The sequence below is a fragment of the Perna viridis genome, chromosome 4 (genome assembly GCF_037379345.1).
Source record: "Perna viridis isolate PV_CMFRI_1.1 ecotype Kerala chromosome 4, ASM3737934v1, whole genome shotgun sequence".
NCBI lineage: Eukaryota > Metazoa > Mollusca > Bivalvia > Mytilida > Mytilidae > Perna > Perna viridis.
The window spans coordinates 33,208,072-33,233,666 of record NC_142448.1 but is presented as its reverse complement, the minus strand read 5'-3'; the positions used below and the strand labels follow the sequence as shown (position 1 = coordinate 33,233,666).

The window sequence follows — 25,595 nt, the reverse complement described above, 5'->3', positions numbered from 1 at the left end:
TATACAATCTCAGAGGCAAATTTGAAGGCATAGAATGCAAGCATTAACATCTGTTTTGAAAAAAATGACAGGAAAGGGCAAGGCATCACACCCTCCCATACTGATTCGTTTGACTTTACTAATGAGAATGAGTATTTCAGAATTTTAAAATAGTATCTCTGCATAAAAGACTGCTTTTTTATCAAACAACTATATTTGCTTACTTGCTCTTCAATGTGTTTATCTGAGCAGTGCTGGACTGAGTAATTGGTCTTCAATGTCAAACCACTTCTAATGGTTGTTGGTCTTGCACTGTACAATGACATTTCCTAGGCAGCTATCAAGAAGAGTCTATAAAGCAGGGGAAAAATTTACCGATACAATATAAAATGTAGACGGGAGTGTTAATGGCACTTGAAAAGAGAACAATACACATTTTATTTTACATATAAGACCTCCTGCAATGTTTTTCAACTAGTCTTTACAAGATTCACAAAATAATGCTTAACAAAAAAAAACTGAATCAAATGGATGGCAACTTAAGTTGATAGACATGTAATTAATGAGCTTTTTCATTGTCATATCATTTCTCTTCTCAGAATTATTTAGGCACTAGAAGTTTAAAGTCTCACATGTCCTAAGTCCTAAACTTCTTCTTAAAAAAATGCTTTAGATCATTCAAAGTTATATCTGTTATAGTCTTACAGTGGTCATATACTATATAAATATAACAATTAAGCCCTTTCTTTATACATTTTCATCACTAACATCAGTAAGAATGAAATAAAAATGCATCATGGGTTGAATAGAAGTGACGGAGAACCTTTGCAAATGTATTTTTAAGGTAGATATTGAATTGCCATACATAAAGTTATATTTTGTAATTTGAACCAAGGAAATTGACAGCAATGTAGATTAATGCTTTGTCATTAGCATTTGTATGACTGAAGTGATTAATATGCCCCCAAGAAGGAGCTAAATGGTTGAGAAGTTTAAATATAAAGTGTAGTATAATGAAAATCAAGATAGACTACCCCCCCCCCCCCCAAAAAAAAAGAAGAAGAAGAAAAATGGGGTACAAGTTAATGGCAGATGTTGTGGGTGCAGAAGGTTGCCATGACGTTTTTGTCACCAAAAAATGTTCTATGTGTGATATCCTTTGTGAACATTCAAGTAAGTATATGTATTTGTCTCATATTTTTCATTATAATATAGGATATTTCTGATTTCAAATCAGCATCCCTCTGATTCAGTGTGAAGTCTTATCAGAATGAACAGACATGAAACATTTACTGGTTAAACACCATTCAAGTGGTCAAATGTTCAGCCTTCAATAAAATTCAAAAACAACAGTGAATGACAGGTCAATAATCGTCATTTCTGTTTTTGGTTAACTAAGTTCTAGTGTAAAGGTGATCTAATTTTCATCTTACTTTTGTTATGAAAGCCTCATACATGGCAGACAATGAGTCATTTTCTTAATTATAGTCATATTATGGTAGGTTAAAAATCAATATTTAAATATTCATTTAATTTGGATTGTTATACATTGTAAGTTCTTAAAAGTGTACAGTAAATCCAGTCTTTCCCAAGGTTCGTTGCCTGTCGGATATCGCCCGTAAAAATGTGCCAGGGCTGGTAAAAAATCTGGACCGCCAGACCAGAAGTTCAGAAAATTTCCGATATTTGTCGTTCTGAATTCAGGTCAAAATGGACAGTAAAACTTTGTTCGGTCCTGAAAATAGTATGTCACCACAGGACCAAATGTCCTGAAAAAAAAAACTGAACCTTTTGAAAGACTGTAAATCACGATGGCAAACTTATATAATGAATACTATAGTAAACACTTCTGGACTTGACTACGATGATGTACGACCCAGATGGGCATGCACCTGTTCTTCATTATAACTTACCATTTACCTGGATTAAAGTACATTGTACACACTGGAAAGGGGAGAAAGAAGTATAATTCAATTTCGTAAATAGTGCAAAATCGCCCTAATTTGGCTAAAACTGCATGTATTTTCCCTGCCCTCAGGGCCTAATTTAGACATCAATTAAGAAGAGAAGTTTTAGTAATTCAGTTGAAAAATAATGACATAGACATTTGTTTCTATGTAATCTATTACAAAAATTCTCCCTGTCAGAAAGAACAGAAGTGAACACTAACGACTAAGTGACTAACAGGGAGAAATTTTTGCCTATTTTCCCTCTCATTAAGACCATGTACATATACATCATACAGGTGTAATGTTTTGCTGATGTTAGCTACACTGTCATACTACACTTTTTAAATTGTAGGCACATAAGTTCATACATGTATTACATGATGTAACAGAAAACGAGAGTGCAGACAACAGTGTGAATAACTTGAATAAATGGAAACATTTGTGCATTATTTTTCCTTACATGGTTGGAAAATTGTACAAAAGTATCATTTTAACATAAGTTTTACCAATAGTTCATTGCAATTGAAGAAACATTCTGTAATCGCATGTTGTACTGTTTGTGTGTTATCCATAATCAGCCATATTGTTGACATTGCCTTGTCGACGAAAGTAGTCAATTGAACGTTTTGACATTACAGTGTAGTAAATACAACGACAAGCATACGATTGACTTGAAAGGGCACTTGCTACCCACAATACCAATCGCCTTGTTTTCGTCCTTTACTTCCGCTAAAACTGAACGGTACATGCTAAACTTATACTTGTCATGAATCTTGTCCCATCCGTGTACTTTATAGAATAAATTGAGGTTTTTCCAATAAGGAAAAGAATCTTACATCATTATTCCTCTGCTTTAATTAAGATTTATGCCTCTAATGTCTCGTCATTTCCTTAAAATTACTTTCGACTCGAAAGGTATTCGACAGCGAAAGGCTACTTGGACAGGAAAACCATGTATTATTTCACCGCACTTTACCCGACGAAGCAAATTATATGCTCACTTTATCTACTTTATTACTAGTGAAGTGTACAACGACTTGCATTGTTCAAATTTACACATCAAATTCAATATTTTAACGTTTGACTAATCGTTACATTATCGAACATTTTTCTTGTATATGATAAATCTGTTAGTGAATATTTATTGCAGTAGTTGACAGTAGTAGTGTATCTTATCTAAATGATTATTATATATATATATATATATATAGGACTCAGGCCAAGAACTTGACTACAACCCTGAAATGTTTTAGTGAAACGGGTAGACAGTTAAAAGATTCAATACTTTTATCTCTTTATCAAAAGAGTTATGAGGTTTGATGTACAAACAGTTACAAATTCAATAATTGTTTTTTAGTTCAACATGGTGCGTATGAACGTGTTAGCTGATGCCTTGCGGTCAATTGCTGCTGCAGAAAGAAGGGGCAAAAGACAAGTGCTTATCAGACCGTCATCAAAAGTCATCATCAAATTTTTGACTGTAATGATGAAACATGGTATGTTGTTCTGTTGATTCTGCAGATTTTGTGGGCTAAAATATGTGTGGTTCCAGTTGCTTGGCCAACCCTAGACTTTTTTGCCAAAATGAAAAAAAATTAGACCAACCAACCCTAATCACCCTATCCATTCTTGGAAAGACTCAGTATTTCTTAAAAGTAAACAACAATGGCTGTGAACTTGCTTGCAGCTACTGCCACTAACAATAAAACCCAAAAATTTACAGCTTTGGTGCCTATTGATGTTTCATTCCTGTTCGAGATGAGTGTGGAATAATTAGTAGTTGTAATTATCGTTTTCATTTCACTTTTAGAAGTTCATCTTTCAGAATTTAGTGACATTTCAAGCTCACCTTCTGAGTTGTTTAAAAAAATGATTTTCCAACCTGTACCTGTTACCAACCAACCCTATTTCATTCTTAGAGGTGACCAGAACCACAAATATATATATTTTTTTTATTTGGCCTGTGCTATGAATATTTGGTTCTCATTCTAAATGTTCTACCATATTTACAAAAGCTGAAAAAGTGAATGCTTAATTTATAACCCAATTATTTACTTCACTTTACATGTCCTTAAACATGTACCTTTCTCAAGGAAATTAAGAACAATGTTGAATTTTGACTTACACATTTTAAAAAATATACTGAAGATTCTAGACCTCTAATTTTATGCATGTTTTTAGTTCCACCAAAAAGACACCCCCATACATGCATATGCCCATCTTTCAGTAGATGAGAAACTCGTCTACTAATCAGCTAATCAGTAGTCCCAAGAGTACAAGTCCAGAAATACTATTCCAATATCCTAATTGTTCTTATGTCTAGTACAGACCAGTTAAATATTGAAAGTTCAGCAGAGACTGCTATTTATTTTACTGAATGAAGCAATGAGCAGACCCAAAATAATATCATCAGAAAGCATGTAAATTGAACTTTCAAATTTAACATGAGACAGGTTAAACCTGATACGCTGTTGTTTTATTTAGTTTATTTTTATTCTGTTTCGATTTGTTTTCTGTATTTCTTCTATTTTGTTTTGATTCATTTTATTCAAAATGTTTCGTTATCATTTCACGTTTTTTAAGTACGCAAGAATTATGGTTAATAGTGATTACATCGTTATTTGTCAACAGTTCGGTGCCATGATGCAGACTGTTTTGGCCAACCTTATCATGGAAAAAGCTATGATTGGATTTGTATTTAATCATTGTAGGTAGCGAATATTTTCCAAGACTGGTTTAGTTCTCAATTGCATTTACAAAGTGTACGCAAATAAGCTGACATGATGCTATTTTTAAGCTCCTGAAACTGGAGGTACTGACCGGAAATTGATGTTCTTTCTGGCCACAGAACCCAGATGATAATACAACCATTATGTGGATATGTAACTTGTGTATATGTGTCTTGATAATTCTTAATTTTTCAATTTAAGGTTACATTGGAGAGTTCGAAATTGTTGATGACCACAGAAATGGAAAAATTGTTGTTAACTTAACAGGACGGTTGAACAAGGTATGAACAAAGTTTTTTTTTTACCCGTCTTGATGAAACTTTGGTTAATCATCTTTTGAATGATGAGAGCTCCCATTCAATTTTGAGAAGTATCTGAAATTTCATTTGTGAGTTTTAGGACACCTAAAAAATGGGGATTTCCCATGTTCTTTCAAAACAACCTGAAAATTCTTGAAATCTTGTTGAATAATTTATTTATATTAGTGTAAACTCTTTTTTGATTTTTCTACATATTCAGTTATACACTTTTCAGGGGACTAATTCATACAAATATTGGGCATATTCCATTGTTTTTCATGTGAACTTGAACATTAGTTGGTTGATCTTTATAAAATTAATAACAAGGTTCCAAACCACAAAAAGAAGATTGATAATGATTTTGGGGGTTATGGTCCCAACCATTTTATAATTAGGGGCCGGAAACAAGCATTTCATAGAGTTTAACTATATAACTATGATAAAGCATAGGAATGTCTATGATGATGTTCCATAATATTCTATACCATTTCTGTACAGCTGGATAATAATGTGAGTAAAAGTTGAAGGATCTCTGAAGTTGTATTGCAAGGTGCCATATCTCAAAAGGAAGACTGGGATTGTTTTCAGGGTTGTGACATGAGCCAGTAATGGAAAAGGGGCCATTAAGGGACCAGAAACGATTTTTTTTTTTTTTCTGATTTCTGGATTCTAACTTCAGTAAAAGAGAATGTATCACTCTGAAATTTACCACAAGTGCCATACCCTCAAAGGATGGATTGGATTGTTTTGGGTTTTTTCTGGAATCATTCATGAATAAGGAGCCACTTCTATTCTGATCAGATGTTTTTCCTGTGTCAAATGTCTAATTGTATTCAAAATAAAAAGCTGTTTCAAGTTTGAATGATGTGTCCTGTGAAGACTTGCCCCAAAGTTCAGGGTTCAACCTCTGTTGTAGTATCAAACTGTACTGCAAAGCATTTTATTTGTACACTTTTCATTATACAGTTTACATGATGTTATATTCTAGTTATAAATGAAAATTTACAAAAACTAACACATGCAATATTTTTTTAATTGATTGCTCTGTTATTTGCATTGACAAGCAAAATGTCAATTCTATTCATCTATCCTGCATTTGTGTTTTAGTGTGGTGTAATTAGTCCTAGATTTGACATTGCCCTCAGGGATATGGAGAAATGGACGACAAATTTGTTACCCTCTAGACAGTTTGGGTATGTATAATTGTAAGGTGCCTGTAACCCTTTTAACAGTTCTAGTTTTATCTGGTCAATACAGTGCTCTAGAAGTTTTGACTTTCCCATTATCTGTTGAAATGTTTAGGACAAAAATTAGTGTTGTTTCCTGCTACCAGCAAGGAAAATACAGGGTAGGTAGGTATGGAATGTCTTTTTATTGAAGACATTTTACATTGGATTAATGGGCAACAATCTAGACCTAAACAGGGCTTGAGCCAAAATGGCCATACAATGGTTAGGGTAGGGCTAAATTATAAGGCAGGATACAGACATACTATTATAATTTTTTTTTTTGCCTTATGCAGGGATCGGGCTAGGCTTCACCAATGTCGCAATTTTCAATTTTTTATTTGATCTGGCGACAAAAATAACTAGTTGGCGCCTAGGTTTTGTGTATTAAAATTGACATTAAGTTTGTCAGCATCGGATATTCTCTCCAATTAAACAATTGTGTTGAAACCTGGTCAAAGTTCATTGATCATGACTAATTACGACTGAAGCCAATCAAAAGTAATTAGACCAGGTGACCGTGACTCACAATATCCTCCTGGGAAGTGTCAATTAGATGTAAATATATTATCGAGCCAGTCAAAATTCTTATCATCTGGTCAAAGATAAACACAATCGTGGCTACATACAAGCTTCACAGCCCTGTTAAACCATATGATACATTCAGAAACAGACTTACCTAATAACAGAACAAATTAAATCAAATTAACAATGATTATCCCATCAGGAAGTGTCTAAAACATTTTGAAAAGCAAGAATTGATAAAAGAAAATGGATGACATTTGTTTACACTTTTGTCATGTGCCTTTTTGGTGGGAAAATCGGTAAACAAATAGATGGGGATATCCAAATTCTAATTATATTCAGATAAATAGTATTCGAGATAATTGAAAAGGGATAAAATGAATGGTCAATGATTGTTTGCTAGAAATTTTATCACTTGAAAAAAGAATTTTGTTGAAAATTTATTAATGAAAGACAAAATTATATTTTAAGATAAACTTAATTAGACCACAAAGGACAAAGGTCAACAAAGAACATGTTTTAAAATTAGGGACTACATGAGCATAGTAATATAAAGTCCTTGTTAGAAATAAAACACGTTTTCTGGAGTAGTACTTTATTATTCAGTCCTTGCCTTCAAATTTTTTGTCCAGTAGCCCTTTGGGCTAGCAAGTTTGAATTTTTTGTAGCCCGAACTCAAAACTAATAGCCCGAAAAATTCAGAAAAACAAAATAAAGAATTTATCAATACCAAAAACTATCGACGGACAACAACGACCCTCAAATCAAAATAAGAACCACGGTAATTTTAATTTGACAACTAAATATTATGTTGTCCTACAAGTATTTGTGAAAGATTTTATTATATAAATCAATTAGTTTTTATTTAGTTTTACTTTTAATCATCGTTTTTTATAGTAACTCTAACATAAAATAAATGTTGCGGCATATTGCTGTTTTTAATTAACGCCAGATATCGTCAGGTTTAACTCAGAATGATTTGACACGAAAGGACAAAAGGTCGCGAAAGTAAATAATGACCAAAATAAACAATAGTGACATTGTCGTAACTTTGCAATTATATTTCAGACAGAATGTAAACACAACAACGTACTGTAGGTCGTTGAAACACTTTAATCTTACACCTTCACAACTCGAATCTGACTAGCCCGGTCGGGCTACGGACATTTAAATTTTACTAGCCCCGGGCTTCGGGCTAGTGGCTAACGTTGAGGACTGATATTTTGCCTATAAAAAGTGACTAATGGTTTTGTATCCTGACTGAGACAAGAGCTAAAAACCTGCTTTATACATACATCAAGAGTGAATCTTTGATACATGTATGTCATGAAAGAAGGGGTTATTTTGATGAATTGATAACTCATCACTGGACTTAATACTGTCATATTTAAAAAAATTAGAAAAAAAAAGATTTTGGTTCTAATTTATGAAAATTGGCAACAAAAATTGGCAGCTGTCACTTTCATATGCATAAAATATTAAGTACTACTCCAGAAACAGGTATTTTACTTCTATCAAAGACTATATTACTATTCTCATGTAGACCCTGATTTTGAAACATGTTCACCTTCGTCCTTTATGGTCTAATTTATCTAATACAATATAATTTACTTTTTTTTTATTATTTTTAATAAACTTGATTCTTTTTTTTTTCTTTTTTTTTCAAGTGATAAAATTTCTATCAAACTACAGTTTCCCTGTTTATAATCTTGATATCTGAATAGCATTTCCTTAATTAGATTTTTGGAATCCCCATTCTATTTGTTTACCGATTTTCCCGCCAAAAAAGTCACATGACAAAAGTGTAAACAAATGTCATCCATTATCTTTTATCAATTCTTTCATTTTGAAATATTTAGACACTTCCTGATGGGATAATCATTGTTAATTGGATTTAATTTGTTCTGTTATTACGTAAGTCTGTTTCTGAATGTATTACAGGTGTCAACACAATTGTGTAATTGGAGAGAATATCCGCTTCTGATAAACTTACAGTCAATTTTAATATACAAAACCTAGGTGCCAAGAAAATCGCAAAATGCAGCATTGGCAAAGCCCAGCGCGACCCCTGATTTTAGTTATTCACTCTTTCCAATTAATTATCCTATTATTCTAAAGCGCTGCTTGTAATTATTACAAATTCAACTTTCCTACCGAAAGATCTGATGGAGTTGATAACAATGGAATGTGGTCTAAAAGGTGGATACAATGTGATCTGTGTTTTATTCAACCTTTTACAGTGAAACTTGTCCAATTATAAACTACTTTGGACTTTCAAGGATTATTTTTTTCCTCTTTTTAGCGGAATTCTGGTAATTGAAATCCTGATTTTACCTACTTCCGCTTTGTTTGATGTCCTCGTAAAATCATTTCTGGATGTTAAAATTGGCTTGGTTCATACACATGTTCTGTTTACAAACGTGCAAAATAAATGACAGAAAGGGACTTTAAAAAGTTTAAGTATCTGGTTCAGGCATGCTTTAAGGAAAAAGTGCCTGCTCCTTTTTTTTTTCACCAAGTTTCAGAAAGTCAAACTAGTATATGTTATGACTAAGTCACACAAAAAAGACTTTTACTCATTATAAATCTTTATAAATATCAACTTAATTCATGACATAACCCCCATATACCCTTGTGATATTAGGCCAAATAAAATTATACCTCTGTTTCCCGTTATCCGACCGACTGGAATTTCACTCCTGTGTCAAAAAAATTTTTTTTTTAATTTTGTAAAAGCCGACCAACCAGAAATTATAGCACCAGTCCATCTTTTTTTCCTACACAACTACTTCCATTTTCCAGTTTTCAGATTATTCTAAAAAAAAAATGGCTGCCCACATGTTGACCACAAGCAGTCTTTTCGCCATTCGGCTGAAAAAATATCAACGTGGGCAACGAGAGGCTTTTGATGAATTGAATGGAGGACCAGAACACGCTTGATGAAATCTTTGAAGCTGAGCATGGCCTTTTACCCAAAAATTTTTTGTTGTTTGGTTGTGTTTTGGCGTTTTGTTTTTTTGTTTTTTTATTTAATCTCAAAATTCAATTGATGAGATTGATTTAAATCGAAGTCTGAAGGAAAACTTCAGGATTTAAGACAATTCTCAGTTGGAAGATTTTTTATGAAAACCGCACCAAGACAAAAGGACTTACTTAAGCGTTGTATTCTCTAATAAAAAATTCTTATTTTTGTTTATCTACCAAGGGGTTAATGTTAGTAATTCAAGATTGGCAAGTTATTGAAGTATTTTAAACACAAAATGGTGACTTGTATGATATTTGTAAGTAATAGCTTTAAGCTTATTGTACTTTGGTGTCTTGTCAGCTTGTCCATGACTTTAAGTACTTATTAGTTCCCTTTACATTTCAGATTCCTAGTCTTAACAACATCAGGAGGCATCATGGACCACGAAGAGGCCAGAAGGAAGCACTTGGGAGGAAAAATCCTTGGTTTCTTTTTCTAAAGACATTAAAAAAAAAAGAAAGTAAATGTGTATCTGCTTTCTTGTAGCCTGTTCAGTGATGTTTTTCAATTAGTGTGTTTACCCATTTGATGTAATATTTTGGTCCAAATCTCTGGAAAGTCATTGACAATATCCATAATTGTAGCTCAGCACTAGTAATGAGAGCTCTGTAAGATATTCGCCTTGTGCAGGTCCGGGTGTTAAAAGAATAGGCCAGCAGCAGCACTAAGCTTGTCGTAAAAGGCGACTAAATAGTACTCAGAACTGGGATGTGTGCCCCAGATGGTGGAATGTGGTACCCCTGGCGTGTTACATGCTGGGGTTGTCAGGCTATAATACGGAAAACCTGACCGCAAACCATAGTAGTGCATCGTGTTGGGAAAGATGCCACGTTCCTCGCAAGTGAAAGAACCCTACTGTGGTATTCTCCCAGAGTAGGAACCACAGGAGGCTAAATTGCCCGACCCTACCCACCTCTCTCTATTTCCAGTGGCAATCAAAATTTGTAGACCCCATTGTCCTTGTGTCCCATCCCTTTTTCATTTCATCATCATTTCATGTTCATCGTCTGAATATAGCTGAAATATTGCTGCTCGGACATTAAACCCCAACAAACAAACAAAACAATCTGTAAGATATATTGCTCACCTTCAGGAATGGCTGAAATTTACAAATTGTGCGATGTAGTATTTTTGTGTTAGAAAAAAGTTGCTTTAGTTTGAAGGATGGGTTGAAGTCCATTGGTTACTTTTTATATGATGGCAGAATATTTGTGGTCATATTGTATGGTGCTGTCATCATCCTGAGGAGTTAGACCTAGGGTAAGGGACATAGCTCTTGAAATCAGTGATATGTTTGTATCATATTGAATTTCACCAAGGCCTTTCAAACTTCCCTTTGAAACAGAAAGAAATCAGTCCAAAGTACTTTGATGCTTACATGAGTTCGATGTAAAATGATGAATACAAACATTCCAATGATTTGTAACAGTTATGGTCCTTACCCAATGGTTTATGGTCTTCCTTCTTAATCTCTATCATCTTCTGTAGTCTCTTGGATTTGGTGTGAAAACATTAATATTGGTTTGAAGGCATTGATAAATTTTTTTGGACTATGACTTGAACCAGTCAATTGGAACTACTCTGCCATTTCCACTACACTTCTACACAACCTTAGATGCAGGAAGGAGGATTTTTCCCGAATTGTAGTGATATGCTGATCAAAGTTTCTATCCAACAGGTGGCACCACAAACTTAAGTGCAATATTATATGCTAGAAGGGGAAAATAGTTACTAATTCTTCGAATTTTAGTGCAAAGAGAGGAACTAAGACAAAAAAATAATAGTAAAAAATTCAACTAGTTCAAACATAAATTTAGAACTACATTAGACAAGACTCCTTCATGTAGTGCATATGGAGTGTTTCTTGTGTGTGTCGAGAAAAGCTGAGTAGTTCCAGTTGTTGAACCAAACAAGAATTAGGGTAAAAAAAAAAGGTCAAGAAACGAGTGGTTTCCTGATGTGCAAACAATAATTTGCATAAAAGTGAATGAATCTTTTTAAATTGTACTACAAGGTTCTGCCTCAAAAGGAGAGTTGGATTGAAATTTGGGATTGTAACATGAGCCAATTAAGAATTACGGGTCAGAAACAAAAACAAAATTCTGGGTGACATATTGGGTAAAGGGAATGGGTCACTTTGAAATTCTACTGCTGTTACATAATCCCTAAGGAAGGCTGGGATTGATTTTGGATGTTGTGTCAAACCATTTAGGAAAAAGGGTTAAATCTTATACTGTGCCAAATACCTAATCACTTCCAAAAAGCCAAGCTGTATCAAGTCTGAATGATCACTGCTGTTTTCAAGTATTGTCTTGTGGTCTGTCAGCCTGTGCCAAGTCGGGGACCATTGGGGTGGTTTATTTATAACTTTAAAAGTTTTTGCCCTGATATTTGCTATTTATTATATGGATTTTACTTTTCACTATTGATTAGTTTATCAGTTGAGTAATTGAGTTGTTACCCTTCATTTATTCCCCAGTTCACGATGCTGCTATAGGTTAATGGAAGTTTTGTTTGTAACACATGTTCAGGGGCGTATCTAGACACTTTGAGAAGGAGCAGCTCCTCGGAAGAAACGAGTGCTCGGACATATTTTTTTTCTTTTTACTGATGAAAATGACAAATTTACAAATAAAAAGGAGGAGGACCCCCACCACTTACACCCTTGGCTTCCTCCCCCCCCTTGATTTGACACTTAGCTTACATTTTTTGTACGAGTGTGTTACTATATGGGTTGCAAGTCGATATAGAAATGGAAAATATGGTAGTACATGAATGATTAGTGATAGGTTTCAAAAAGTTACGATATATTACAGGTGATGGGCTAAGCAGATTCACCTATGAAACGTGTCAATGATTCTCTACTAGGTCACACGTCTTAGGCTAATTAAAATTGCAAAATAATTTTCGTCCATGTGCTTACTGGGGTTTAAGTGATTCATGTACCCTGTTAGCGATTGTATCCACTCGTGTAGATGAAGTATATGAACCTTTTTTAGAGGTGCATCACTAGGATCAGATAACAATACGAATTTCTGCACTCTGATTACCTCCCTTTGCATTTAAAACAGCTGATTCTTCTGTATTACATTCATTAAATCGTTTACTAAACTAGTTTTGTTAGGAAATAATTCAAAATTTAAACTCTAACAGACCATGTGAAATTTGTGATCAAATTTTATTATTTGTAAATTTGCTAGCTAGATAAATGATGATATTTTACCATTATGGAGACAATGAATATTAATTTAAGTGTTAGAATGGCACTTCCTCATCTATCAGCATGTCAAATTTGCTCCAATCCTCAGAATTGCAAATTTAGAATTTTTGGAATCCTGTTTCAGGATTTAGATATTGTCTATAAGTGTAGTATATTTGATTGGACTTACCAAACTATGATCATGTATACTGAAGAACGCCTATATGAAACAAATGTGCGGAGCTTGTTAATCTCAGTGCGTTTTTGGCACGAGTGATTGTATTTTGATTAAAACACGGTCAGTACTTTTTGTACGACCGCAAAAAAAATTTCAGGTACGGCGCTGTCGTCGTCTTCGTCTGTATACACTACGTTTTCGTGTGATAACTTTAGTTCTGGTTGACCAATTTGATATTTAGTTTTACTGACAACTAAAGAACACAAGTATCTGTGCAAAAGGAAAGTTCCTGTTTAATTTGGAGTTTGTGGCTCCTGCCGTTTAGAATAGGGACTAAAATGGGTAAAATAAGTGTTTTAACCGAATGTTTTTTTTTTGGGGGGGGAGGGTTTGATAATTCCTTTTTCCTTGTGTTCTTTATTTAATTCTGGTAAATAAATGTATCAGCAAATTTGTTGCACTTTGAACCGTTTCCGAGTTCTTGCCAAGAATGACCCCAAAAATTTTCTGGTCTGCCCTACAGGCACTAATATTAATGTATTTATTCCCTCAGCAGGCTCTCAAGTTGGATTCTGGAGCGGTTTGTCTTGGCATATTATCTATAGACTTTAGAAATTCGCACATCAGAAAGATTTTCTTCATTTTGTATTTACTTTTTTTTTGTGGGGGGAGGGGGGTTATTGTAAACAACGGTCTTAGATTATTGTATATGTACAACCGCTGTGATTTTGAAAATAATGAGAAATGAAATCTGGTTAGATAACAGTTTTGAACCGTGTCCAAGCAAACCAAACTAGGTACAAAAATCGAGCTCCATTTAAAGAAGTTGTGCAACAGCATCCATATTGAGGAATTCAACAGTACCACTGTTTAAAAAAGAAATAAATGTTCACAAACACAAGGGACAAAATCGTAGACATTTTTAATACACATATACAGGCAATTTAGAAGGCCTTTCCGACGACCTTACTCAAATTTCCACAACAGCCGCGATTTTAACATCGCTGCCGTCGGAAAATGAAAATTATTCATAAAAATAGGAAAAAGATCGTAAAGGCTTCATTTTATTTCCAAAAGAAAGCCTATGTGTAGGGAATAGAATAAGCGCTAGTCAGACCTCCTAGTTCCTGGGTATACATTGCGAAATGTAAAAACCTGGACTCTAGACATAGCATAGATTTTAATATATTTAAAGACGTTGGTATTCTTAATGTGGAAAACAGGGTACGACAAATGAGGTTAAACCATGTTTATAAAATATTTAATAGAAAATCACCATCTTATATGAATTGTAATTTCACAAGAATTCGAGATTGTCATAACCATTTTACTAGATCTAGTGAAAATAATTTTTATGTTCCAATTATAAAGGGGCCAACTGTTCAATCTTTTTATTATAATGCAATTAAAGACTGGAACAATTTACCAGCAAATTTAAAGAGTTTAAAAAATTCAGATGCGTTCAAACTAGGAGTAAAAGATTATTTATTTGATCAATTGAAGCAAGCTCGGCATAAATAGTTTCATTATTATATTGTAATACAGTGGATTTTACTGTACGTCAGTACTTTGAGTGTTTGAAGATGAGTACTGAGTTACTGTTGCAGAGTGGCGCTTGCCGCCTGGACACTACCTTTGGTCAACAGCCATGAACTCTTCTTTGGACACTTAAAGTTTTTAGATTTTATTTATAATACTAGTGATTTGTTTCCTTTCAAGATACCCTGCCAAAGTTTTGAATTGTTACACTTTTTGTTCACCTCTAAGATTTTTACTCTATGAGGACCCCATTGTAAATAAGCTATTTAGCTTTCATGGGCCATCCTTGATTAGATATCAACGTCTTGGGTTCTATATTTTTGACAGTTCAATTCTTTTATACTTTTAAAATTTTATAGACAATATATATTTGTATTTTATATTGTGTATATGTATGTTGTAAATTGTGTAACACATGTAATATGTTGATATTTAGTCGAAATAAATCATATCATATCATATCAAATCGTCTCAAGTGACCACCACCTTTATTTATTGGCATACTGGTCCATCGTATTTTACGGGTATTTATACTATATTAGGAGGGTATTTCGAAGTACACGAGTCAAGTCGAGGTTCTATTTATCACCACAAACATTGCAAATGTTATTTGTAGTAGTTTTTATGCAATTATTGTGTTCTCAAAACGAAATGGGAAAATATATTATATTTTATCGGTTTCGTGTTCTCAAAACGAAATGGGAAAATATATTATATTTTATCGGTTTCGTCTTATTATTATTATTACAAGCATTCAGTCTCCTAAACATTTCTCCATGCCAAGACATACCCCAACAATTTCTGGTCTGCCCCCTACAGACACTAATTACCTTGGGTAACGCGATAATACAGTTGAGGTCATTAATGTGTCCATTTTCTCAACAGGGTCTCAAGTTTGATTCTGAAGCGGTTGGTCTTGGCATAATAAGGGGCCACACACCAAAAAAAAAATCTTTTTATACCCTCGTAAACGAAGTTGGGGAATATATGTCTGTCCGTCCGCCCGTCTGTTCTTGACTATTTTCTAAGCAGCTTACAGCATTTTTATGAAACTTTGTCGGTTTTAATATAACCACATGGATATGTGCATACTGTCAGGAATTTAAGTTTGGGCAAGTATTGTAGAAATGATGGCTGATGGACTCCGGCGTTTTTTTTCAATAATATTTGGCCTGATGCGTTGTCCACAACTCCTCCTCAGCGACTTGCAGGATTGTAATGAAACTTGATGGTGTTTTAAATTTCCATATAATTTGTGTATATTGTGAGAAATTTATGTTTGGGCAAAAATTGTAGAAAAGACGGCTGTTGGACTAAGGCTTTTTTTCAGCAAATCTTGGTCTGGTCCGTTGTCCGCGACTTCTCTTCAATGACATGTAGAATTGTAATGAAATTCAGTGGAGTGTTAGATTACCATAGAGATGTGTAGATATTGTCAGGAATTTATGTTGAAAGTAAATTTGCAGTCATATTCAATTATTGTCTTGGCAACAACAAAAAAAATAGTACGGATTTCCTTTTGTAGTTTGGTGTTTTAAAATGGCAGAAAAATTGTGTGTCAAAAGTTCTTAGTCTATCCCTCATGTGTCCAATATGAATCGCGTCCCCATATGTACAGGTTTCAACAGGCTGCGGAGTATTAGTCCCTTTAGGGGCAATGTCTAGGTTCTTTTTGGTCCGATTTCTAATTTTTTATTGGTTTCCATATGAATTTTTTATTTGGAACTTCAAAAGCATTTTGTAAAAAATCTTGTTAAAAGGCTAAAATGAAAGTTTTCAGCGGTGGTTAAGTTTTTATTTTGAGTTTGGGGAAGTGGTATGAATGCCAGTGAGACAGTTATTCACCAAATACCAAGCAACAAACAAACTTCTACAGGTCGTTCTACAGTCTTCAATGATGGGCACAATCCATGCCATAAAGCAAACTATAAAAAGCCCAAAAACAAATGCAGTGAATCAATTCATAAAAGACGAATATCATCCTAAACGAATGAAAAAACTAAAAAAAAAACAAAACAAAACCACTTGATTACAGGTTCCTGACTTAGGACAGGTACATACAGTATGTAGCGGGGTTAAACATGTTTGTGCCATGGGCGCTCAATCCTCCACTAACCTGGGACAGCGGTGAGAAACTATTGACAGACTGAATTTAGGTCTCGTATATTCAATAATATTTTACAATTTTGAAAAAAAAAATAATCATGTTGAAAGATCATGTAAATGTGGAAAATAGTCTGTTGCATATCTATTTTAAAACGGTGAGTCTGGCAAAATCTGGGTTCCAGAAATACATATGCAGTTGTTAGTTTCCAGGGGCGTAGCTGCCTATACGCAAATACGCAGTTGCGTACTTTCGGAAAAAGTAACAAAAATAAAAACACACATTTTAAAGATAAAATAAAGGTTATTTATCACATATGCATACCATGAACGTAGAATAGGCTCTGAAAAACTGGCTCCAAAAACGTTAAAATTCAGGAGTTTCCCTCGGGGCTTTGCCTTGCCGGACTCACTGGGGGCCTTGAGCGACCCCTACCAAGATCCCTCGCCGTAATTTTGCGTAAAACTAAAACAGGCCTAGCTACGCCCCTGGTTTCTGATAAAGGTTATGTATGTATGTTTTTGAAATGGTATGATAAAAGAAAAACTTATTTTTACGAATAATTTGCATATGGCCAGAATCATAATATTGTCATAGACGGCGAGTGATCGTCCTTAAGTAAGTTTGTCAGGGTTCCTCGTTTTATAATAATGATAAGATATGCTGCTTCAATATTATATTAAATGAAGTTCATTTGTATTCATACAAGTACATGTAATTCTGTAAGTAAACAAAGATGATGATGGCCTTCCGAATTCTCCAAAACATATATACAACTATATAGAGTATAAGGTGGGGAGAGTCGGTATGGTGGGATATCGCATCCTGTTCAACTATTTTTATATCTAATGTCGGAAAACAAATTTGACTTAAAACTTTCTTCTTATTTTATGACTGGTTGATTTTAGGATCTTAATGTAGAATTTGTGAAAATCGAATTGAAAATAAACAGTCGCTATTGCTGTTTGTATTGTACAGATATCTATAAATAGTTACAGTGCCTGGAATACGTGTCTTTTGAAAGGTAAACATTCATCTTTAAAATATAAAATTCCTTAATTTCAATAAAAGTAACCTATATCACTCCATCCCATAAATGACATTACTTATGTTTGAAACTTTATCAGATGAAACTTTTTCCAAGTATAATCTAAATGAAACAACTTTACGCTTATAATAATAAAAGATACTGAAAGCAGTATGATGTTAATCAAATATGAAAAAGATATTAAAAGAACAAGGAATGCCTTCTTGTGGCGATTACAATATATATATATATAGAGAGAGAGATGTCACAGCGGTACGAGTTTGAGTCCCGCGGAGGGAACGACCAAAAATTTGCATCGCAAATTTGACAATTCTAACATCGTTGGGAATTTTTCAGACCTTTCTATACGATTATATATCTTCCCTGTATCAATTTGATCCGATGGAGCAGTGTAGTGAATAGAGTCGTCACATTCTGAGACGTTGTATAATATTGATTTGTTGTGACATGTATCATTAATTTGATCCACTATCCTACATAATAACACCTAGATGAACTGTCCGGTACTACCATACATCGTGTACTAAGTTACAGCCCTAGATTAATCCTACGAGGAGGAATCAACCGGCCAGCGAAAGCTATATTTTTATAGCCTAGCTGGCCGAGTGGTCTAGGGCGCTGGGCTTAGTGCAGGCAGGTGTTGGCAAGATGTCACAGCGGTACGAGTTCGAGTCCCGCGGAGGGAACGACAAAAATTTGCTGCGCAAATTTGACAGTTCTAACATCGTTGGGAAATTTCCAGACCCTTCTATAAGTTTACGTTATCTTCCCTGTATCAATTTGATCCGATGGAGCAGTGTAGTGAATAGAGTCGACACATTCTGAGACGTTGTATAGATATATATTGTAATCACAACAAGGAAGGCATTCCTTGTTCTTTTAATATCTTTTTCATATATATATATATATATATATATATACAAATGTCTCAGAATGTGACGACTCTATCCGCTAAACTGCTCCATCGGATCAAATTGATACAGGGAAGATACGATATATATATATAAATATATATATAGTACTTTGACGTATTTATTTATCATGATCATGATTGATGATCATATTCCTAACTCTGTATGAAGGTTTCGTAGATTCATTTATAGCTCCCAATTTAAAGTTGAAACTTTTAACTTGTGTTGAACAATACAAAATACATGTATATCACCGTTGCATATCGAATTATTCAAGAGGTATATCTTTTTTCACACAGTTTCATATTGATCGTCTGTCAAGTCTGAATACAGATTATGTCCATGATTGTGATAATGCATTTCCACTTCGCTCTTTGGCCTTTGGACTGAATAATATCTCGCTTCTTTCTCTGTTTTCTCCTCTTTCTCCCACCTGAAATGATTCAATAGTGTGTCGGTAAAATACACCTTAAACAGACGCAATATTCGAGGTGTTACAAGGGAAACAAAAACAAAAAATACATATCGATATATAGGATTTTCTATTTGTATAGCATTATGATTATCATTATTTAGACTTTTTTAAATGTGCGGCTGCTTGAATTGGAACATGTCATTAGCTGAAACCAGTTATTCAAAAGGTTGCTGGTTCAACTAAGATTAATCCTATGCTTGTTTTAATCAAAGTACCATACGCTGTGTCAGTTAATATCGAATGGGGATTCATGTTATGCTTATATATGAAAAGCCTGATATAAAACAGTTGGCAACAAGACATTTTGACATGGTCTCGTCGATTATCCAAACCTTTCATTGTTTTGCACTCGGACATGCAATATCCTTTTATGAAAATTATAAGGCGGAAGTGCATTAATTACTTGACGAGCAAAGGACGCTAATTTTACCGCAGTACCTGGTCCACGCTCCCAGTTAAAGTGGATGCTCATTTACATTTTTTAAAATATGAGTGTAATTTTGGTAATTTCGTGTTCTTTGTTGTGTGTGTCCATCTCTTACTCCATTAAACTTTTAGATTCATACTTCTGTTTTTTTTTTAAAATCCAGGCTACTGTTGTTACTATAGCAACCAAAACAATACCAACACCAGTGAATCCACCAATTACCAAGACTGAAAGAGGAAAAATTGTGACTGATGGAACTAATTGCTCTAGTTTTTTTATTTGTTTTTAATAAATTAGCAATGATATTATTAGATTATTTAATATTTTTAAACGAGAGGGAGTTTCTCATGCTTATCTCGTCTAGCGGCTTTGCCACGAGAAGAGATGAGCATGAGAAACTCCCGCGAATATTTAATATTCTGTTTATTGCTGTTTTGCTGAATGGTAAGGTATTATACTCGGCGTCACATAAATAACATACTGTTAAAATTTGAATAAAAATATTTTCTACGACTTTATTGACACCAACCGTCGTTTAAATTGTCTTAAATGACTTGCTCATTCGTTTAGCCAAACAGCTTCTCAAAAACAAGTCGCTTATTAGCTTAAATCATGCGTAACAAATCCTTACGGGAAAATCCCATACTAATATCCGCCATGTTGGTTTTTACGGGACGATTTGTTTACAAACGAAGTGCGTAAGTTCCCGTCGAACTCCGGTGACAATCGTCTGCTTGATCAACTTCTCGGTATTATACGTTGTTCGCGTAAAATAAATCCGAGATATCCGAAATAACGCCGAATTGCATTCTGGGTTCTTCGGTTTTTGGACAAACCATTCAAACGTAAACAACATCTCCTAGCAACCCGATCACTGTAAACATGGCCGACTTTTTACAATGTAAATATTGCCACCTAGAATTAAAATCTGACCGGAATTTAACGATTCAATGTTTAGGGAGAAGCCGTTTGGCTAAACGAATGAGCAAGTCATTTAAGACAATTTAAACGACGGTAGGTGTCAATAAAGTCGTAGAAAATATTTTTATTCAAATTTTAACAGTATGTTATTTATGTGACGCCGACTATAGTTTTCTTTTATTTTGAGTAGTCCTGACCTAAATATGTATGTTTTATAAGCGCTGCAAGATTTCCTTCCCGGACTATTTTTCGGTGACGTGCTACGTGACGTCACGTATGTTGTGCAGTTGTGACACACATCATTTGAAAAAAAAATCGGTAAGCTATGACGTTCGCGTTTAAAATTTGTGGAATAATATTGGGATATATTCATTCCAATCGGGTAAGTTACTGTATTTAATCATTCTCTATTGTAGACTAGACAATATTGCCACAAATTAGCCATTATTTCATTCGCAGTAAACAAAGAGACGGTTATTTGGATCGTCAAATATTCCTGCGCTGTTGCTTGTATGTCACGCGAGGACATAGGAACTACCGATAATTTTCATTCTCACTTGACTGGCGTGAGATTGAAAATTATCGTATAGTAAGATCAAAGGGATTTTAAACAAAATAGCGATAACATATAATATCGTTACCGTTTTTACGTGAGAATAACCGATAACTATATATGGACGTGAACATGTTTAAATTTTCTTTTATCGGCTCCCGGGATAATTGGCGCCAACAACTTCTATGTCCGCCCCTGTAATGCCATTTCTTTCCGTTTCCTTTTGATAGCTTTGTCTAAAAATTTCAATCCCGATTGTATGCCTGATGTATACAAGTCCTTAAACCATAAATAAGTTATAGAACAGAGGCGAATCCAGAATATGCAAAAAGTGGGGCTAACACGCTACTCAAAGGGGCATGTTTCAGTGATTTTCATTGTTTCCTATCAACCAAACTTTACGAGTATAAGGTGGGTCTCCTTTGAACCCGCCCATGCAGAAATCAACATTCTTCTATACTTATAGAATGTGGCTTACCCTGTACAGATATCCTATCTTCAGTTAGTGTATTATTTATCTGAAACGAGTCTTCATTACCTGCAGTTGTTTTTTCAGCCGTCTTCAGGGTGTAACTGTAACCCTCTGTAAATGTTTTATTCGCATTAAATTTGTTTCTCACTTCGAGGGCTGCACTCTGAATCCCGAGTCCAGAGCTATTTTCTGATTTTGCGACCAAAGAACTTCTTGAAAGATAGAGGAATAATCGTCTTAGCAGTTCTTATACTTGGAATTCTTTCTTAAAAATAATGACAGAAAGAATCGTTTCATTTGTTTGACTACTTTTCTTCAAGTTAAGGATTTTCGATGCTCATGTTCAGACCTTTTTGTAAGATGTTCAGACTCCTCTGGTTTTATTAATTTAGTATTTTCTTTTCATAATTTCATTAGACATATCTTTAAATGGTATTTTAGAAGTTTCTATGAGATCCATATTTTTTCCGGATTTTTCATAGATAATACCTTCTAAGACAAAACCTAAGAAAACCAAGAGAAACATTTTCCCGCCAAAAATTCAAATGCTTATATCACAAAATAAGCACATTGAAAGACCCATCAATTCTGTTCTCCTTATAATGTTCTACCATGAAATATTTTAATAGATTTCACAACCCTTTGAAACAATTGTTATTCTTCAACTGAGCAGCGAACACCTTTAACAAGAATGTTGTTAGGAGGGATCTCTACTTAATAATCTGATTTTTGTTATGTTTAGTAAAATAATGGGTGCGTATAAATTGAGCGACATTGTCTTTTCAGCGACTATCTTTTGAGCGACGCTTTTTGAGTAATTGCGTATATCATTTGAGCGACATCAAATCAATACAAAATATAAAAACGGCATATAAATTCAGCGACATATTTTTAATTGATTAAATACGGATGTACATAAAATTCACATAAACGGTCCACCAGTTCGCTCAAATACACCTGAAGACCCACGTGCTACAAAATTATGGTCACCAAATTTCTAATTTTTCCAGGTGAGCGATTCATCCTCTGTAGAGTGTAGTAATAGAATGCTTTTACTATTAATGTCATCTCATTAGCGCTAGTTTTTTCTTATTTTTTCAACGCAGTCGGTATAGTTTTGCCGTTTATTCTTTTACTTTAAAGACGCTTTTCTACCGAAGCGCAACTGTCTGTTTCCCGATTGGCCAAACAACCCAAAAAACTTGTAAATCGCGCATCAGGTTTTATTATGATTTTAATAAAATGTGGGAAATTAGAAGTACAAAGAACAAAATTTTACTGCGTCTGCTATCTTTATAAAGATAGCACTTGTTTCAAATTGAGAATGCACTAATTTTAACCTTCATCAATCATGATATCTTATTTATGTGGATTTTAAAATAAGTACCTTTTTCAATGTCTTGGAGGCAAGTATAAAATAACTGTATAAAACTACTTCTCATCAGGCATCGTTGAGTTAGATCTAGAAATCTCTGCACTTTGCATTCCGAAGTAAGTCCGGAGCACGTGTTCTTTACTTTCTTGTGTACTTTAAGCTTGGGTGAACAATATGCATCATCATCACAGTATCGACAGGTATCGTTGACAACAACAAAGGACAGGTTTTTTATTCTTTTGTCAAACATGGCTTTGGTTAACCCCGATAATGTTAAATCAACGAGATTAGCTTCGGCAGATCCTTGGAACTCACCTATAATGTAGAAATATTTAAAAATTGACAATAAAAATTTTGTCCATTGAAAAATAACAAATTTTCCATGTGCTTATTGTTTATTGCACGAAGTGCAATAATCATAATATGCACATGGAAAATTTATGTTATTTTTCAATAGACAAAATTTTTATTATTGCCAATTCTTATGAATTAATTTTTAAACATATTAATATCTTTAAACCTGAGAAAAGTAGCTCAGAATTTAACTGAATAGGGGCGTGTCAATATTTTTTTATCCATAGAGATATAACAAAATTATTTTAACCAATCAGATTACAATATTTATCTCAAATTAATTTATTGTTGAATATGGTTAGTAAGTCAAGCTATTGTTAGTAACTTAGACACACGAAGACAATAATACTTAGTTGAATTCGGATTTATTGTTTAAAAAGTAACCTCTATGATCTCTCGCCTCAACTACTTTGTACCAAATCTTTCCCGTGTCAGTAAAGCAGCTGTCGTTGTATATACCATCAATTTTCAGGTAACACTCGTCGGCGCCGCATGCAGTCATATTTGATAATGTTTCGTACGACAGGTAACACTGCTTTTCTTCTAGCGTATGGTCGGTCGAACAAGTATACACAGGATTGTAGTAATTAACAGATCCATGAAGATCTTGGATATTCTCCCTTTTATGACATCTAATTGGGACGTCTTCGCCACATTCTTTAATAATCTGCCTCACTTCTACAAAAATCGTTTGTTTAAAAATAAAGGAAATATATTCAAAATCCTCCAGTATGTATAACATCGATAGAGACGCGTGAAAAAAAATCCTCATTACAAAATATTTTCAAAATGCAAGTGCGCATAAAGTTTTCTTATCTGTTTTAATTTGGTAATTTCCTGTTTGCACGGATAACTTGTGTGCTTAAACCATACAACGATCGGTTAGAGGAACCTTTAAATGGCGACATACTGCGAATTAAGCAGGACACGGGTCAAGGAAGCTACTACTTTTCCTAGGAATGGAAACTGAAAGTCGCTAAGGTCGACATCTTTATGATTGAAAGAAGATTTTTTTAAGGTTCGGACTAAAATGTTGCTAATACAAGCGAATGTCGTTTAAATGATGTACAAAATAAAATACCATATAAGTACATGTATACTCACCAGGTACATGTATCACCAAAACAGAAGGCAAAAATAAGAGCGCAACAACAAAAAGCGACCACATCGCTGTAAGATTCACACGCCTCTATGAGGGAAACATTACTAAGTGACTATTTGGTTATTTCCGTGATAGTTTTAGGTTTAAAACAAAAGTATTCTGAATTAAACAGTACATTTATTTAAATTCGGCAAAAAAAAAAATAATAACGGAAATTTCCATCCATCAATCTAAATATGGTATACACAGTGTATGGTTATTTTGCAATGTGTACATGTACATGTACCGCGGATAACGTGTAGAATTTTTTCGATTTGATTTATATCTATTTCGGATAATGATATTTTGCTGATATCTTAATGGTTTTGTTCATTTATTAGACTCAAGTTAGGGAAGGACTACGTGCAGTGGTGGATCCAGGAGGGTGCAGGGTCGACGCTCCTGCTTTTCATTGGACACATTATCATTTTCATGTATAAAATTGACAAAAAAAAATGGTAAATAATGTCCTAGCACCCTCGGCCTTTTTCCTGAGGAACCCCGACTGGCACCCTTCCTTTTCAAAGTGTGTGGATCTCTGATGTGGTATATATCTTCTTGATGATAATGACCAACGATAAGTACTACGCTAATTAAATAACACTATAACAATAAAGTTGAAAATGATACCACTTTCTGTATATCCGTTACATCCTTCATTTCGTGCATTGTAAAGCTAGAACATCGTTGCTTCTAGGAGATAATTCGACTGTCTTTGTGGATAAAACCAATAAAATCCCCAAAAATCTTTCGTAACACAGTGTTAGCCAATCATTTGCACGATATGAGTGACGCTGACAATCAGCTGACTGATCCTATACTTGGTTTAATTTTGGTTTTCGTGCTGACATATATATCATACTCAATACTGATAGACCCCGTTTGCACTCATATGTGTAATACATGACGGACTAATGTGTTTCCTAACGCCCTTGGCTATCGTTTGGGGTCTCTTATGGACGGTGTAAAGCATCAAAGCGTTTCCAGTCCCCGGGCATAGTCAAAGCCGTGAATGTGGGTCATTGTGTATTCGAGGAAATTAGTTGTCATGTGACCACGTTCATTCGTTAAATGCATTAAAATTCATGCATTATCACGTGATCTAATGTCGATCGGTGACCAAGTGACTCAATTCGTGATATACAGCGTTGTATAGCCTACAGCAG

The 25,595-nt window shown here is 34.3% G+C and overlaps 3 protein-coding genes across 11 annotated transcripts in view; 1 reads left to right on the top strand and 2 right to left on the bottom strand.

Moving 5' to 3' along the window:
• The window catches only part of LOC148619813 (uncharacterized), a 30,859-nt gene extending 28,276 nt beyond the window's left edge, over positions 1-2,583 (bottom strand). For 8 of the 9 annotated variants that reach the window (XM_088580109.1, XM_088580111.1, XM_088580113.1 and 5 more), the window contains exons 1-2: positions 2,435-2,583; positions 204-330 (exon numbers count right to left, since the gene is read on the bottom strand). In XM_088580109.1, coding sequence (XP_088436235.1) covers positions 204-305 — 102 coding nt within the window. In that variant the 5' untranslated portion in view covers positions 306-330; positions 2,435-2,583. Of the gene's footprint in view, positions 1-203; positions 331-2,388 lie in introns of all 9 variants that reach the window. The other variant, XM_088580110.1, reaches the window with a different exon arrangement.
• A 5-nt stretch (positions 2,584-2,588) lies between these two features.
• On the top strand, positions 2,589-10,197 carry LOC148619812 (small ribosomal subunit protein uS8A). The gene is made up of 5 exons (XM_088580125.1): positions 2,589-2,670; positions 3,286-3,424; positions 4,859-4,938; positions 6,064-6,149; positions 10,078-10,197. The coding sequence occupies exons 2-5, from the start codon at positions 3,292-3,294 to the stop codon at positions 10,169-10,171; spliced, it is 393 nt and encodes a 130-aa protein (XP_088436251.1). The 5' UTR covers positions 2,589-2,670; positions 3,286-3,291; the 3' UTR covers positions 10,172-10,197.
• A 7,224-nt stretch (positions 10,198-17,421) lies between these two features.
• LOC148619811 (uncharacterized) lies at positions 17,422-24,474 on the bottom strand. The gene is made up of 6 exons (XM_088580108.1): positions 24,393-24,474; positions 23,673-23,966; positions 22,947-23,249; positions 21,566-21,670; positions 19,753-19,840; positions 17,422-19,144 (listed from the first exon to the last, which is right to left on the bottom strand). Exons 1-6 carry the CDS (start codon positions 24,454-24,456, stop codon positions 19,003-19,005), a joined length of 996 nt encoding a protein of 331 aa, XP_088436234.1. The 5' UTR covers positions 24,457-24,474; the 3' UTR covers positions 17,422-19,002.
• Positions 24,475-25,595: the final 1,121 nt, after the last annotated feature.

Bases quoted from the DNA above. Each gene is read 5' to 3' on its own strand.
- LOC148619812 (XM_088580125.1), top strand. From the start codon at position 3,292: ATGGTGCGTATGAACGTGTTAGCTGATGCCTTGCGGTCAATTGCTGCT. The intron at 4,939-6,063 runs GTATGAACAAAG...TTTGTGTTTTAG, and splicing joins TAACAGGACGGTTGAACAAG to TGTGGTGTAATTAGTCCTAG. The intron at 6,150-10,077 runs GTATGTATAATT...TTTACATTTCAG, and splicing joins TTACCCTCTAGACAGTTTGG to ATTCCTAGTCTTAACAACAT.
- LOC148619811 (XM_088580108.1), bottom strand. From the start codon at position 24,456: ATGTGGTCGCTTTTTGTTGTTGCGCTCTTATTTTTGCCTTCTGTTTTG. The intron at 23,967-24,392 runs GTGAGTATACAT...CGATTTTTGTAG, and splicing joins TTTGGTGATACATGTACCTG to AAGTGAGGCAGATTATTAAA. The intron at 21,671-22,946 runs GTACTTATTTTA...AAACATTTACAG, and splicing joins CCTCCAAGACATTGAAAAAG to AGGGTTACAGTTACACCCTG.